A 14,260-nucleotide genomic window follows, 5' to 3' on the forward strand; every position below is an offset into this window, starting at 1 on the left:
GCCATATAATTCGCCAAATATATGACAGTGTCCCCTTGCAAAGTCACACCCTGTTAATTTAACTTAATTTCCTGTGTCAGTTGTCGGACAACAGAAGGCCAGAGGAAGTCCAAACGATTAACTTAGAAGTGGTATGTGTGCCTCTTGGAAACATAAGAAACACTTACCCCAACCTCCGGCAGGGGATCCTTATGTTCGGGTAGGACACTGGTTCGAACCTATAGAGAAAAACAAACATGCTCTGTGTGGTTTTGAAATAGAAAGCAGTGCCGAAGCTTCACACAGGTGCTGGGTGTCATTTCCGTCATCAGCCGTCAATTCAGACTCTGGGGTTAATCATTACTGAAGGCCACCTGCTGCAGCACCCAAAGCTGCCCTTTTATCATCGCTAAGCTTCCTGATTTTCCTAAGTAGACAGAACCGCCGGGTCCTCACCCCATCACCCCTCGTCAAATACAGAGATAGCTGGGCTTAAGGTGAAGCACCTTTAATCTCCTCAAAAAGCAGCCCTCATCCAATATTCAAGGGGAAGGAGAGAGTTGGTATAGAGAAAGTCATTCCATGTAAGCTCCATAAATATTTATTCTCCAAATGAGCACCAAAACCCACAGTCTTTATAGGATATCCCTCCCACTTGAGAGTTCTGGGCCAAATTGTCAGATACCATTATCTAAATTCATTTGAAAACTAATTCTCAACTGGGGGAGAGGGAAATAATGTAAAATAATCAGTCATCTGGGGAAGCTTTTCATACGTTTGAAAGTGTTCCAAGTGAAATATCAACTCCTTAGATGATAAGTAGACATATATCTTCTACTGAGCAGGGATCCTTAATCCTGGCTGTGCATTAGAGGTACCTGGGGACCTTTCAAACTCCTGGTGCTCTCTCCTGCCCCCAGATATTGATTCTAATGTACAGCTGAGTCGATGTTTCTCTATTTAAGAAAAAAATGTTTCAAAGGAAAAGAAATCACGACAATCTTTCTTACTTAAGAAAAAGCTAGTAAAAGCAAGAAACACAGAACACCTAAATCCAGTATATCTTAATTTGAGGTAAGGATTAGATAAGCAAGTTAAATGAATACAGGGCAACAGACAAGCATACTCTAACTGGAGAGCAGAGGAAAGGGGGGAGGGATGGAAGAGAGGAACCCTCGAAACACAAGATAGATCAATATTTTAGGGGGTCATTTTCACAAAATCCCTTTGGGGGTGCAACTGTCAATCATAATTCTCTTGAAATCGTGTAAGTGCTGACATACCTGACTGTACCTGGTCAATTCTCCCAGTTGAAGGGATGCTCATAATGTCAAAAGACTTGAACTATCTCCTAAGGGCCTACTAATCTTTAACACGGTTTCCATTTCCCTGGCAAAAGCCTCAAGCCATGGGTAAAACAGTGCATTTTAACTTCCAGCTTAATGCTCTTTCTTCGTGTCTTTATGGCAGATCCAGCACTATCACTTGCACAATTTGTCAGTCATTATGACTCAAAATTGTTCACCAGAGCACAAAATAAATGACAGGAGAGATCCCAACAGAGTAAACAACACAATTTGCAGAACACACTCAACTCAGGATTTCATGACAGAGCGCTCACCGGCTAAGAGCATTTGCAGTGTGGAAGCTGCATTAATGTTCTTTGGTCCAGAATGTTCAGAGGTACCATTCAGTCTCATTATCTGAAAAATCATTAGCTGGCCTCAAAGGATGAGGAATCTATGTATTAACAGGGGACCGTAATGGACCATATAGTGTGTGCATATGTATGATCGATCTCTCTCTCACACATGCACAGCCACCCCCCCACACAGACTATATACTTTCTCTCTGTCTCTCTCTCTCTGTCTGTCTGTCTCTCCCTCTATATATGTTTAGGCAGGGCACTGGGTTTGAAGCTACAGAGAAAAACAAAGATTTTCTGTGTGATTTTGAAGTAGAAACCAGAGAGAAATAGAGAGAGAGAGAGAGAGACTAGTCCTCCCCCTTATCCACAGTTTCGCTTTCCATGGTTTCATTATTACCCACAGTCAACCACCCGTCTCTGGAAGCAGAGGACCCTTCTTATGCTGTATCATCAGAAGGTCAATGCCAACGTAAAGCTCCATCACAATGCCTATGTCATTCCGCTCACTTCATCTCAGCACACAGACATTTTATCATCTCACATCATCATAAGAAGAGTTAGTGTAATACAATAAGATGTTTTCAGAGAAAGAGAGACCACATGCACATAACTTTTATTTGTAATAAAACTAGCAATAAAATATAATAATCATAACAATATACTGTGTATATTGTATAGTTATAATTATTATATTTTGTTACTAGTTATTGTTAAACTCTTATTGTGCCTAATTTATAAATTAAACTTTACTATAGGTATGTATGTATAAGAAAAAAACATAGTATATGTAGGGTTTGGTATTATCTGTGGTTTCAGGCATCTACTGGGGGTCTTGAAGTATCCCCATGGATTCAGGGGCCTATTGTATACACACACACACACACACACACACACATACACACACTATATATATGAAATATATAAAGTGCACATATAACGTGCACATATATAGTGTACACATGTATATCTAATATATATTAGAATAGACTATATAATGAATATATATTCACACACATGCAACCCATTCACACACACACATATATGTTTATGCATCATTTTAAGAAAATATTTGCCATCTAAATAATGTTATCCAAAGGGATATGCTTAAATTTAGAAATAAAGTGAAAGAAGTCAGACACTGGTGGAGGTCAACATATATAGGAAAGCATGAAGTGTATATATATCTTTATATATACTTTATACACAGATATATAATGATATGATATAATATAGTGAAAAAATGTGTGATATAATGGATATAATATTAAATACAGTAGAATAATATTGACAATTACTGCAATATGGTCATTAAATTTATACTGATTTTATCAGTAGAACACTTATTCCTTATAAATAAACTGTTACAGAGGGAAAAAAAAAAGATTCTTAACCCAAAGTTATATACTATGAAAAAAATCTAAAGATATTCAGGGACTAGTTTGCCATTTCCAATGTGTGTACATGTGTGAAGGAGAGAGAGATAGAGAACGAATTTCCCTTTACATAATACAAGTATTTTTAAAAAGTATGTGTATGTCACATTTTCTTAAATCAAGGAAGGCATGCTTAAAATGCTAGCAGGGCTCCTGATTTAGAGGAATTGAAAAAACAAAACTTTTGTAAACCAATTATATATTTTCTAAAGTCAGACTTTCTTATGAAACATTTGTTTAAGATAGTCTGTATGTATAGGTCTAAAACTTTTATATTTAAGGTCAATGCTACAAATGTGTGGTATATAGGTTACACATTGATGATGTTTTTTCTTGCATAATATATATCCTTCATTATAGTGAACACATACTAGGTGGCAAGCACTGGGTTTGCCAGTAAATAAGGTCCCATTCCTTCTCTTTGAGACTTCAGAGACTAGTGGGTGGGACAAATAGATGAATAAATCCAGTACAACATAATACATGCCATTATGGAAATATGAACATTTTTCTGTGGGCATTCAGAGTAAGGAATAATTCAGACTGTGAATGTCAGGAAAGGCTTCACAGAATAAGTAGTCTGGGTTTTGAAGGATGAGTAGGAGTTTGAGGCAAGAAAGATCATGACAAAGCAAACAGGGTGTTATATAATGGGCATGTGTGATGGAGTTGTAGAAGACCATTTGTGTTTGGGAAAGAGTGAGTATTCTGATAATACCATAACAGGGGGTCCTTCAGGGAAATGGCAAGAGTTAAATATGCTTGGGGAGAGAGGTTGGAGCCATTTGCTATCTATCATGTTATAGAGCTGGGGCTTTATGCAATTGATAGGTGATAGGAAATCACGTAAAACATTTGAGGAATGACATTATCGGAGCCCCTTGAAGGTCCCAAATCTGCCCTGAGTCATAGTGGGAGGATTATTTAACCTCTTTATGCCAGTTGCCTTTTGTCTTTATGTAACTTATCTTTAGCATAGGGTTAATAACAGACCTCACAGGTTGTTGCAGTACATCTTTTTAGCACTTGGAACAGGACCTGACACTGAGAGGGAAGAAAGTGGGGGAGTGACAGAAAAGGAAAGAAGAAAGCGAGGAAATGAGGGGGGAAGGGAGAAATAGAAAGGGAAAAGGAGGAGGGAGGAGACAAAGGAAAAAGAGGAGAATAGAGACAGGTAATAGGGAAGGCTGGAGAAATATGTCGCTGGAAACACACACACACACACACACACACACACACACACACACACCAAAAAACAAAGACAAAACCCTGGGCAGATTTAGATGAGGCCTCTTGATGAGGAAGGGATGAAGCAGTGGCTGTCACTGTAACATCTGGAATATTCCAGTTCACGGGCAATGTCATGCCTCCTGAGATTTACTGGCCTTCCTTTGGAACTCATTTTCCCTTTTTTGGTCTTATTAGCAATCCTTCTCCCTGGCTTTATTATACCCCCACCCCCTGTCCTTCCTGGAGCATAAGAATGTCTGCCTGACTACATATTTAAAGTTCTTATAACTTCCTCTTGTCTAGACTTTAATGATATCAAATAAAGATCACTTAATAGAAGTGATCATGTAGATTATATATTCCATCTTGAATTATTTCTTAAGTTTCTTGTAAAACCAATTCATTTCTTTTTTCATAAGCTCAAATGTCTAGATATGAAATTTACCTTAAAAAATGAAAAAAAAATAATACTAGGTAACATATAGTGACTTATACTCAATTTTTCATAAAGTCCCTATAGACTAGTTCATAAACTTTAATGGTTCCCAAGCAAGAAGCTCCCCCTGAAATGATGAATGCCCTAATCCATGGAGAAACACTCCTTATACTGGTCAGCCTTTTACAAAGAGCATGGGCACCGCTGCCCGGAGCATAAGAGGATGGTGGGGACTGCTGTATTCTTCACAGGTGAGAAGGCATCATTGAGTATCCAGATCCAGAGAAGACGGAGGCCAGGCTGCCATGATTCTGTGCGCCAGGGTGTCCATGCCTGGGCCTCGCACAAGTGCATCTCCTCACTGGTCGGTGAAGAAGGAGCAACTTTTCCTTGGAAGGGCTCGGCTGGAACGCAGAGGGGATGGTGTTGCAACAGTGCTCCAGGCAGGGAAAGGGCCCAGACCTTCTTCTAAGACCACTGTCACATCTGATGGGGCCTCTGATAATGAATGTGTCATTGAAGTGCATCCTTTTTATCCCTAATAAAAATGTTACTCTAATTCTCTATGTATCTCGAATTAGAATACATAATTTCATCACGCTTACTTGTTTCACTTGGAATAAGACATTGAACTGCCTTCAAATTCAAACACATGAAAACCTGAGTGGGACATAAATGGCTATCCTCCTTCCAATATTAATTTTGGGGGAGGACACTGCTCGGTTAGGACTATATTCCTAGGCTGCCTAGTTTTGAGAGCTAGCCATGTAACGAGTTCTCACCAACAAAATATACGTGTAAGCGATGTTTGCTGCAACCAATCTGGACTTTTCAGAAGTGGACAGTGTATGTTCTCTCCACTGTCTCTCTCTCCTTGCAAGGAGTACAGCCCTTGGCGGACTGCAGAGCCGCACATGAGAGAAAGCCATTTGCCAAGTATCACTCCCAGTATTAGATTATTACATGACTGCATGTTACACGGCTGTGTAACAGATTGCCACAAATTTAGCTGCTTAAAACAACACCCACTGAGTAATTCACACTCTATCCGTGAGCAGCCCAGGACTCCTGCGGCTGGCTTCTCTGCCCTGCTCTCACACGGCTGCATCCTCATCTGGAGGCTTGTCTACGAAAAGGTCTGCTTTCAGCTTCGGCGGGCTGTGAGCAGAATTCAGTTCCTTGCAGCTCTAGGACCAACGTTCCCATTGCCTTGATGACCGTCATCTGGGAGCTGTTATAAACTCCTGAAGGCCACCCTTATTCTAGGCCATGTGGCTTCCTCCAGCTTCAAATCCAGCAACAGAGAATCTACTTTGCACCAAATTCTTCTCACACTTCAGATCTCTGGCTTCAGGACCTGCTCTCTTTTAAAGGCTTACCTCATTAGGACAGACTCTCCCCCAGATAATCTCCCTTTCATAGGCAACTTTAACATGTAACATGACCTCATCACAGAAGTGTGTCCAGGGACTATGCTGAACGTGTACAACATGGGGCAGCAATCCTGGGGCCCCTGGAGAATTCTGCCTACCACAGTGGTCAAGAAATAAACTTCCACTGTGCTAACACACTGAAATTTGGATGTTTGCATTTGTTTCAGCAGCTAGCATAATTTAGACCCTCCATTTATTTTAAATAAACATTTGGATTCCATTTAAGTCTATGAAGAAATAAAGCAAAATAGCTCATCTTAAATCCTAATTCACTCCTTTAATGTCAGCGGACTTGCATTAACTACTTATTGTGATCCAGTGACTATTATAAACACTGGCAATCTCAGAAATTTAAGAAGACAAGGTATTTCTCACCCAGAGGTAGTAATGATAACATGGCTAGGGTCAAAACATATAATAATAATTGTTGAGCATCTTCAATTGTGTAAAACTTAGCAGCCACTCTTAGATGTTGACTTTCCAACTGTTTCAATTTTGTTGTGGATAGAGAAAATGATCCATGTACGAACCGAAATGATTCATACCACAGAACCTTAGAGATGGAAGGGATCTTATAGTGAACCTAGAAAAACCACCTCTGTGATGTGAAAATTTTATACGAAATATCCCTGGGGGGTACACTTAAATTTTCTCCTTAGACATGTTTAATCTCTAGTTTACTATTTTACTAATTAGTGTTGTAGAGATAGTGTTGCAAACTCACCTACCCAAAGGCTCCAAACAGATTAAGTTAATGAAAGGAGTGGGCTGAGTGTGAGAGACAAGAGGGAGTGGAGAGGAGTCTGGCAAAAATGGAAATCACATTCCTAGTCTATGAAGAACAACTATACAGCTCCAAGTGATTAAAAAATTCCTGAGAAAAATTCTTTCAATTGTCAACAATGGATAAAACCTAATTTCTTTTGCAGGTGGGCCATGATTAGTATTTAATTACTTATGTCGGAAACTAGCCTGGTTAAAAAAAAAAAAAAGGTCAAAATAGGCCCAGTACTATTTTTAGTGGGGTGAAAAAGTGCTATCTTAAAGCAACTGTTCTTAATCTTGACAATACATTAGAATCCTCTGGAATATTTTTTAATGCCAGTTTCCAGGCCACATTCTAAAATGATTAAATCAGAATTTCTGAGGGAAGGATCTAGGCATCAGTATTTTTGAAGGCTCATTCCCTACTTAATTCCAATGCACAAAGTTATGAACTACTGCTCTAAAAGAAATGAGATTCCTTTGAGTGTGAGCCTTATAAACTAGGTCCAAATCCTATGACGGTTTGCAAAAAATGGAATAGGCAATGGTCAGTCAATGCAATAAGACACTCTTGGAAAGCAATTTTTTTTTTTTTTTTAAATTAACAGACTCTCAGAGCTGCAAGAGGTCTTAGACATTATCAGGCAACGTTTCTTAAACTTCCTATGCATACTCATTACCTACTGGTCTGCAGCTGGTCAGGATGGTCTGAGGACCTTCCTTTAAAACGTGTTATAGAAATGCAGAATCTCACGCTCACTGCAAACATACCACATCACAGTCTTCATTTTAATAAAGTGCCCAAGTAATTCATATGCATGTTCACGTGTGAGAAGGTCTGGTCTAGAAGAGTGCTTATGAGGGAAATAGGTCACAGATGAGAATGGTAGGCAGTCATTTGCACATAAACATGCTTGAGATAAGGAATGGGGTTTATTCTTCGGTTATGAAAGTATTTAGTATTGTTTTTTTCTTTAAATGTCAAGTATCGGTAAAAGCTCCAGATAATATTTTCTATCAGAGATGCCCTTTCCTTTCTTGTGCAAGTGGAGAAAGGATTGCTCTCATCATCAAGTCAGGGACCGACTTAGAACAGAGCTCAGCTGGAATTCTCGTTAAGACTCAGTGCTGCGGGCTGAATCTCCACTTCTCTAAGCCCTTCACTGCCCCCCCAAACCCTAATCTCAAATTCATATGTTGAAGCCCTAACCACCAGTACCTCAGAATGTGATTGTATTTGGAGATAGGGTGATTAAGTTAAAAGGAAGCCATTAGAGTGGGGCCCTAGTGCAACATGGTTGGTGTCCTGATAAGAAGAGGTAGAGACAGAAGGGGTGTGAACACGAAGGGATGACCATGTGAAGAGCCGGCAAGAGGGTGGCCATTCGCAAGGCAAGGAGAGAGGCCTCAGAAGAACTTTTCCCTGCCAATACTTGGATCTTGGACTACCAGATTCCAGTATTTCAAGAAAATAAACTCCTGTTGTTTAAGCCACACAGTCCGTGGCAGTTACAGCAGCTCTAGCGAGCTAACGGAGATACTCGGTCTACCCATGTCGTAGAGGGTATGATACCCCTCCCCCACCAGGACTTTCAACGAAGAACCTCTAGTTGAGGGGTCTTTGGCCCTCAACCCTAAAGGAATGCTAGAGATTCTCAGAGGTCTCTGCATACCTCTTTTGCACTGTGCCCCATTCAGCTTCAAAGTATGGCAAATGTCTTTAGGGGCAGAGCAGCCATCAGTTTGAGTCCCCTTTGGTCTCTAAATTTGTCACTTCAGCTACACATGAAAACCAAAATCTCTGCTGGGTTCTCTCTCTGCCAGCTGCCACCTTGTGTTAAGAAAAGCTTTGATGCTCAGACTTCTAGCTACAGGGACAATCTGTAAATGCCTGCAGGTGAAAAAGAGCTTTTTAGTCCCTCAGTGTCAATTCCCCACCACTCCCTCTAGGGCTTTCTCTCTTGCCTGTCTCTCTCCCTGTTTCCTAAGCACTGTGAAACGGTGGGAGGTTTCACTCGGCTTTTTATAAGACTTTGGCCTGGCTCTTTAGCCTCCTGCAAAGCTTAGAATTCAGCAAGTCTCTTCTGAGAAAAAAATGTTCATTGACTTGAAGCTGATGAAGTCTCAGTTTCTTACTTCCTCCAACAGAAGCACTGAGAGTTGTACTGATCTTTCTCTCTCCAACCAGCAGCAGCCCTGTGTCCAGGCAAAGGCATGTTCTTCAGCTTACTCTCAGAATCAGCAAATGCCCAAAGAGGAAAAATCACAGGCTCCTGAGAGCTCAACTCCCAAAGGCTCCCCTTTCTCTGCGATTTTAGTTTATCTCATTACTTTCACAGCTGGCTTGATGATGCACTCGAATGTGATTGTCGTAATATGTCTGGCTTGTTTCTAGGTAGTGTCAGGGGAAGCATTGCTTGCCCCACCCTGCACATCCTACCCAAACTGAAGTTTTTAACATCTGAAAGTTATTGGAAATTTAAGGAAACTTCCAAACATGTGGTTAAGAGATAAAAAGTGATATTCAACAGAGCATAGTTAAATATGATTGGAGAAGGGAGAAATGCCATTACATGTTGGACTATTGAGTGAAGTCTTTGGTAAACCAGTTACAAATGCATAATTATAGGTAATTTTCCTAGTAAAAACAGAGTTTACCCTGAAGCCTGACCACTATCCAAAAATAGTCCAATAATTATTGAGTGTGACATGTTGTCTTGGTCTTTACTAGGTAAATGTGATCAACTTTCACATATTAGAGGTGTCTAGGTGTTCAGTCGGTTAAGCATTGGACTCCTGGTTTCAGCTCAGGTCATGATCTCAGGATCCTGGGATTGAGCCTCAGCATGGAGTTTGCTTGAGGATTCTCTCCCTCTCCCTCTGCCCCTCCCCCATCCATGCACTCTCCCTCATCCTCTCTCTAAAATAAATACATAAATCTTAGAAAGACATACAAAATTATATACACAAGAACATTCTATCAGCTTCTAATCCTAAAGGAAATAATAGTAAGACAAATATAAGCACTCTTTTAGTTTGGATGCATCTAGTCCTAGAGTTCTCTAAGGCATGGATGTTCACACCACAGCTCTCTAGTCACACGGGTCCCTTTACGTTTAATTGGTGGCTCTTTAAGACTTCTAATTTTGCTATATGAATGCGCCATCATACTAAATTCTACCAGTCATACAGGAGTCATGTGGTTCTTCGGGTTAATGGTGACTGCAAATGTAGCCCCAGAGTCACATAACTCTGAGTATCCCTGCCATTACCCACATTTTATTCCATTTCCCTTTCCAACTATTACAGAGATCTATTACAGGCAGGTGAAAAAATACTGAACAGCGAAATATCTTTAGACATTCTTTTCCTTTGTCAGAGGCTGTTGGAAAGATACACGCTCTGCTGAAAATATGAGATGCTGAAACTCAGGTCTAGTTTCAAGGAAGTCTAAAGAGGTCTCTCTACTGCTGTTCTGAAAGTAGGACCCTCTGGCCTATCATATTCTTCTGGATCTTCTAGAAAGGGACACCAGGCTGGGAGAGGCAGCGCTGTTCGGGTCCTGTCAGGCTTCTCTACTGCACCTGAGTCAAGTCCGATCCTGGGCACTTACTTAAGGCAAAAGGGACAAACCTCCAAAGAGCTGTGGGATATAAGGCCACACGCTTTTTTTTAAAGTATCAAATTTTAAGTGTTAAGATGTTTGGATATTTTTAAGATAGAAATAAAGAGTAAAGGCACTCCTTGCACTATAAAAATTAAAAGGTGTTACAGGCACCAAACACATTAACTGATAATTTGCTAAATAATTGCTCCTCCTCAGTTGAGACCTTCATTCCTACTGACTTCCAGAGCCCCCCAGGAGGCTATAATGATCATCTCAATACATACAGTGCTCAATTCAAACATCATGTATCCATACTAACAGCTGTTTGTCAGGTCAAACCTCCGTTACTACTTCCTCCTTCCATCATCCTTCCTCTTCTTCTCTACTATCCCAATATACAAAAAAATAAAAATAAATAAAAATTTAAAAATGTGCTGTCATTCTGAAAAGTGCAAAAAGTCATCAGAACTGATCTCTTGATCCCAGAAATAGACCTGGATTGAGTATGAGCTACCCTAGAAACTTTCTACCCTGGAAAGAAATAATATAAAGCTTAAAATTGATAAGTAAGAATAATGGAATCGAAGGAAATAACAACTATACTTCCCAGACCTATGGGTTAATTATTTCAGAGGTGCATTTTTTTTTTTACTTGTATATCTCATTTAATTTCTGCAGTTGTGTGTTGTATTATTATTGCTTTGCCCATTTTACAGGTAAGGAAACTCAGTTTCAGAAAACTGGATTAATTTGCCTAGGGTCACTTTAACAACAAGCTGCAGATCAGACTTTAAATGGTTGCAAAGTCTTCCAAAGCCTGCGCCCCTCGCACTGCAGTGTGCCTCTCTTCTGAACCCAGACTGATGGTGACTTTAATTGTCTTCCCTAGGGCTGCTTAATGAGAGTTTTAAAAGCCAAAAATCTATTAGCCTCGGGGAATAGAAACAGACACAATTTATCACATTGCCAGACTCAAAAACACCATCCTTACGTATTAACAGCCCCCAATTAAGACCACAGCCATGAGTTAATGAACAAGCCATTAGACAGAGAACAGTAATATCAACACAGGCACATGTCTATTAATCTGTTGCTCCCTGAAAAGTCATTAGTTCCTACACTATAAGGCTAAATAATTTCTAGGTAGCTTTAAAACAAAATTATTGTGATATCACTCAGTATTTTAAGAGATCATTTACAACCCAGGTTTTCCTAACTCCAGCCAAAAGAAGATCACCAAGCCCTGGGTAAAGATCAATTGACTTATAATATCAATCCCCGGAATGTGTGTGTGTGTGTGTGTGTGTGTGTGTGTGTGTGTGTGTGTGTGAGTGAGACTGAAAACAAATGGTGTGTAGAGGCAAGAGGGGAGGGAGCTTTCAATAAGGTTATCCCATGAAGACTGTTCATCTGTTCATCCCTGGGCAAAAACGGGATAACTGCAGTAACTCTATTCAACTACCACACTAGTTTCTTCTCTGTAGAATTCTACAAAAGTATCTATGAATTTGGTCAGCAAGTCTCAGCATTGGCTGTCCATGAGAAATCAGCTGGGGAAGCTTTCACAATGTTGATGCCAGGGCCCCATTTGCTTCCGTTCCTCTAATTGATGTTTCTAAATTGCTCCGAATTTTCTTTCGCTGCTTTGCCTTCCTATTTAATCCTCAAAACAAGCATATGAGAAAACTGAGGTTCACTTTTTTTTTTTTTTTTTTTTTTAGAGCAGGGAGGGGCAGAGGGAGAGGAAGAGAGAGAGAGTCTTAAGCAGGCTCCATGCCAGGCATGGAGGCCCACGTGGGACTTGATCTCACAACGCTGAGATCATGATCTGAGGCTTAAATTTTAAGTAACTTTCACCCCGTAAGTAGAGGAGCTAATATCTCAACTTGAATCTGCAGTATTCCCAAACCAACAATTTCAACCCCTCTCTTGTGTTGCCAGCAGCTTGGGCTGAAATCACACCACACATCTATGATACAAAAACAATGGGAAATTGAAGCAAAACTCCCCCTTTCCCTGCAGGACAGGGAAACGGGATGGAAGCATTTTCAACAGGACTGTTACAAAGTGGCCAGAGTCCACCGCATGGCTTGCTCAGTCTTGTCTTAAAAGAGCAAAGGTGTTCAATTCAATGTTGTAAGCTTTCCCCAGGAAAGTAATAATGATACATAACAATGTTTCTATAGGAAAAATGTATTTGACATTGCAAAAGATTGATTTACAAAATTGGGAAAACGATCTCATTAAGTAGAGGGCTCCTTTTACTCTCATAAACCAGGTGCACACCGAATCCTGTGACATGTGAGTAGTGGCTAGGACACAAAATGCCTGCAATTTATATCTTATTCAAACCACAGATCAGCAGTTCTCTAGGGTGGTACAATCAGAGGATCTGCAAGGTCAAAATGATTTTCATAACAATTCTAAGATGGTATTTTCCTTTTCTACTCTTCTTTCCTGAGTGCACAGGGGAGTTCTTCAGAGCCTACAAGAAATGCGAGTTCACCAGAGATGGCATTCAGAAACACACAGGACAACACGTCTCTGCTATTAATTGAATATTAGGGGCGCCTGCGTGGCTCAGTCGGTTAAGCATCTGCCTTTGGCTCAGGTCATGATCTCAGGGTCCTGGGATCGAGACCTACATGGGGCTTCCTTCTCCGCGGGGAGTCTGCTTCTCCCTCTCCCTCTTCCCCTCCCCCCACTCGTGTGCTCTTTCTTTCTCAAATAAATAAAATCTTTTAAAAAACTGAACATGAAAGGGATTTGCAAAATGGTAAAACAATGCCACTCTCTCAAATTACTTCTTTAGCTTTCCAAAATACAATAATTTTAAAAACATGCATTATTTATGTTAACCTGTAAGGGGTTTATTATTTGCTATTTTAAATAAATTACTACAGGTTTAAATTTTTTCTGAGCCTTTTTTTTTTTTAATGTTCTGAGTTTTAATTTCTAATGTAGTGAGCATGCAGGTACTTTAGTTAAAGCTGGTCCATGTTTTATTTATTTAATTTTTTTATTTGAGTACAGTTGACAAAAAACATTACATTAGTTTCAGGTGTACAACACCATGATTTGACAACATCCATAGTTATTAACCCACATAATAGCCCTTTGGGATTCTTGATATTTAAGACTATAAATGGGACCTGAAACCAACAGTTTGAGAAACACACTGACTGCTAATGGTGATCCTCAACATTTGGGATTTGCCTTTCATATTTGCTAGGTCAGCCTTACATGTTTAAGCAGATTTTTTCTTTTTTTTCTGCAGAGTCTCTTTCAGAGATGGATGAGATGTTTGCTATGAACCCCTAATCCAGCCACTCTAAATCACTATGTTTCCCTGAACCTGCCTTGTTCTTACCTCCCTCCATGCCTTTGCATATGTTGGTCTTCTGTCATCCTAAGTTGGAGAAATATGGTTGTGAAGACAGAATAATCACTTCTTGGACTTTTATTCTAGCATCAACAAGAGATAGAAAATCCCAAACTGGATAAAGTAGTAAGTATGCATGAGAGTGAACTAGCGTGATGGACATAAAGTGATAGCTGGATGGGGATACTTTGCCTATGGTGGTGAGAGTGGGTTTCTCTTTGCAGGTGACTTTGATTAAGACCTACATAAAGAAGAGCATTCAGCTTAAAAAAAAAAAAAGAAGAAGAAGAAGAAGGAGGAAGACGAGGAGGAGGGATGAAAGAGATGGAGGGCAGCCAGCTCAATGA

General features: G+C 40.0%; 1 protein-coding gene across 2 annotated transcripts in view; it reads right to left on the reverse strand.

The window, feature by feature from the left end:
• INPP4B (inositol polyphosphate-4-phosphatase type II B) overlaps positions 1-14,260 on the reverse strand; it is a 501,415-nt gene that overhangs the window by 252,985 nt on the left and 234,170 nt on the right. For both annotated transcript variants that reach the window (XM_008685432.2, XM_040626334.1), the window contains one exon: positions 168-218. In XM_008685432.2, the coding sequence (XP_008683654.1) occupies positions 168-218 (51 nt within the window). The remainder of the gene's footprint in view (positions 1-167; positions 219-14,260) is intronic.

The sequence above is a fragment of the Ursus maritimus genome, unplaced genomic scaffold, assembly GCF_017311325.1.
Source record: "Ursus maritimus isolate PB19 unplaced genomic scaffold, ASM1731132v1 scaffold_11, whole genome shotgun sequence".
NCBI lineage: Eukaryota > Metazoa > Chordata > Mammalia > Carnivora > Ursidae > Ursus > Ursus maritimus.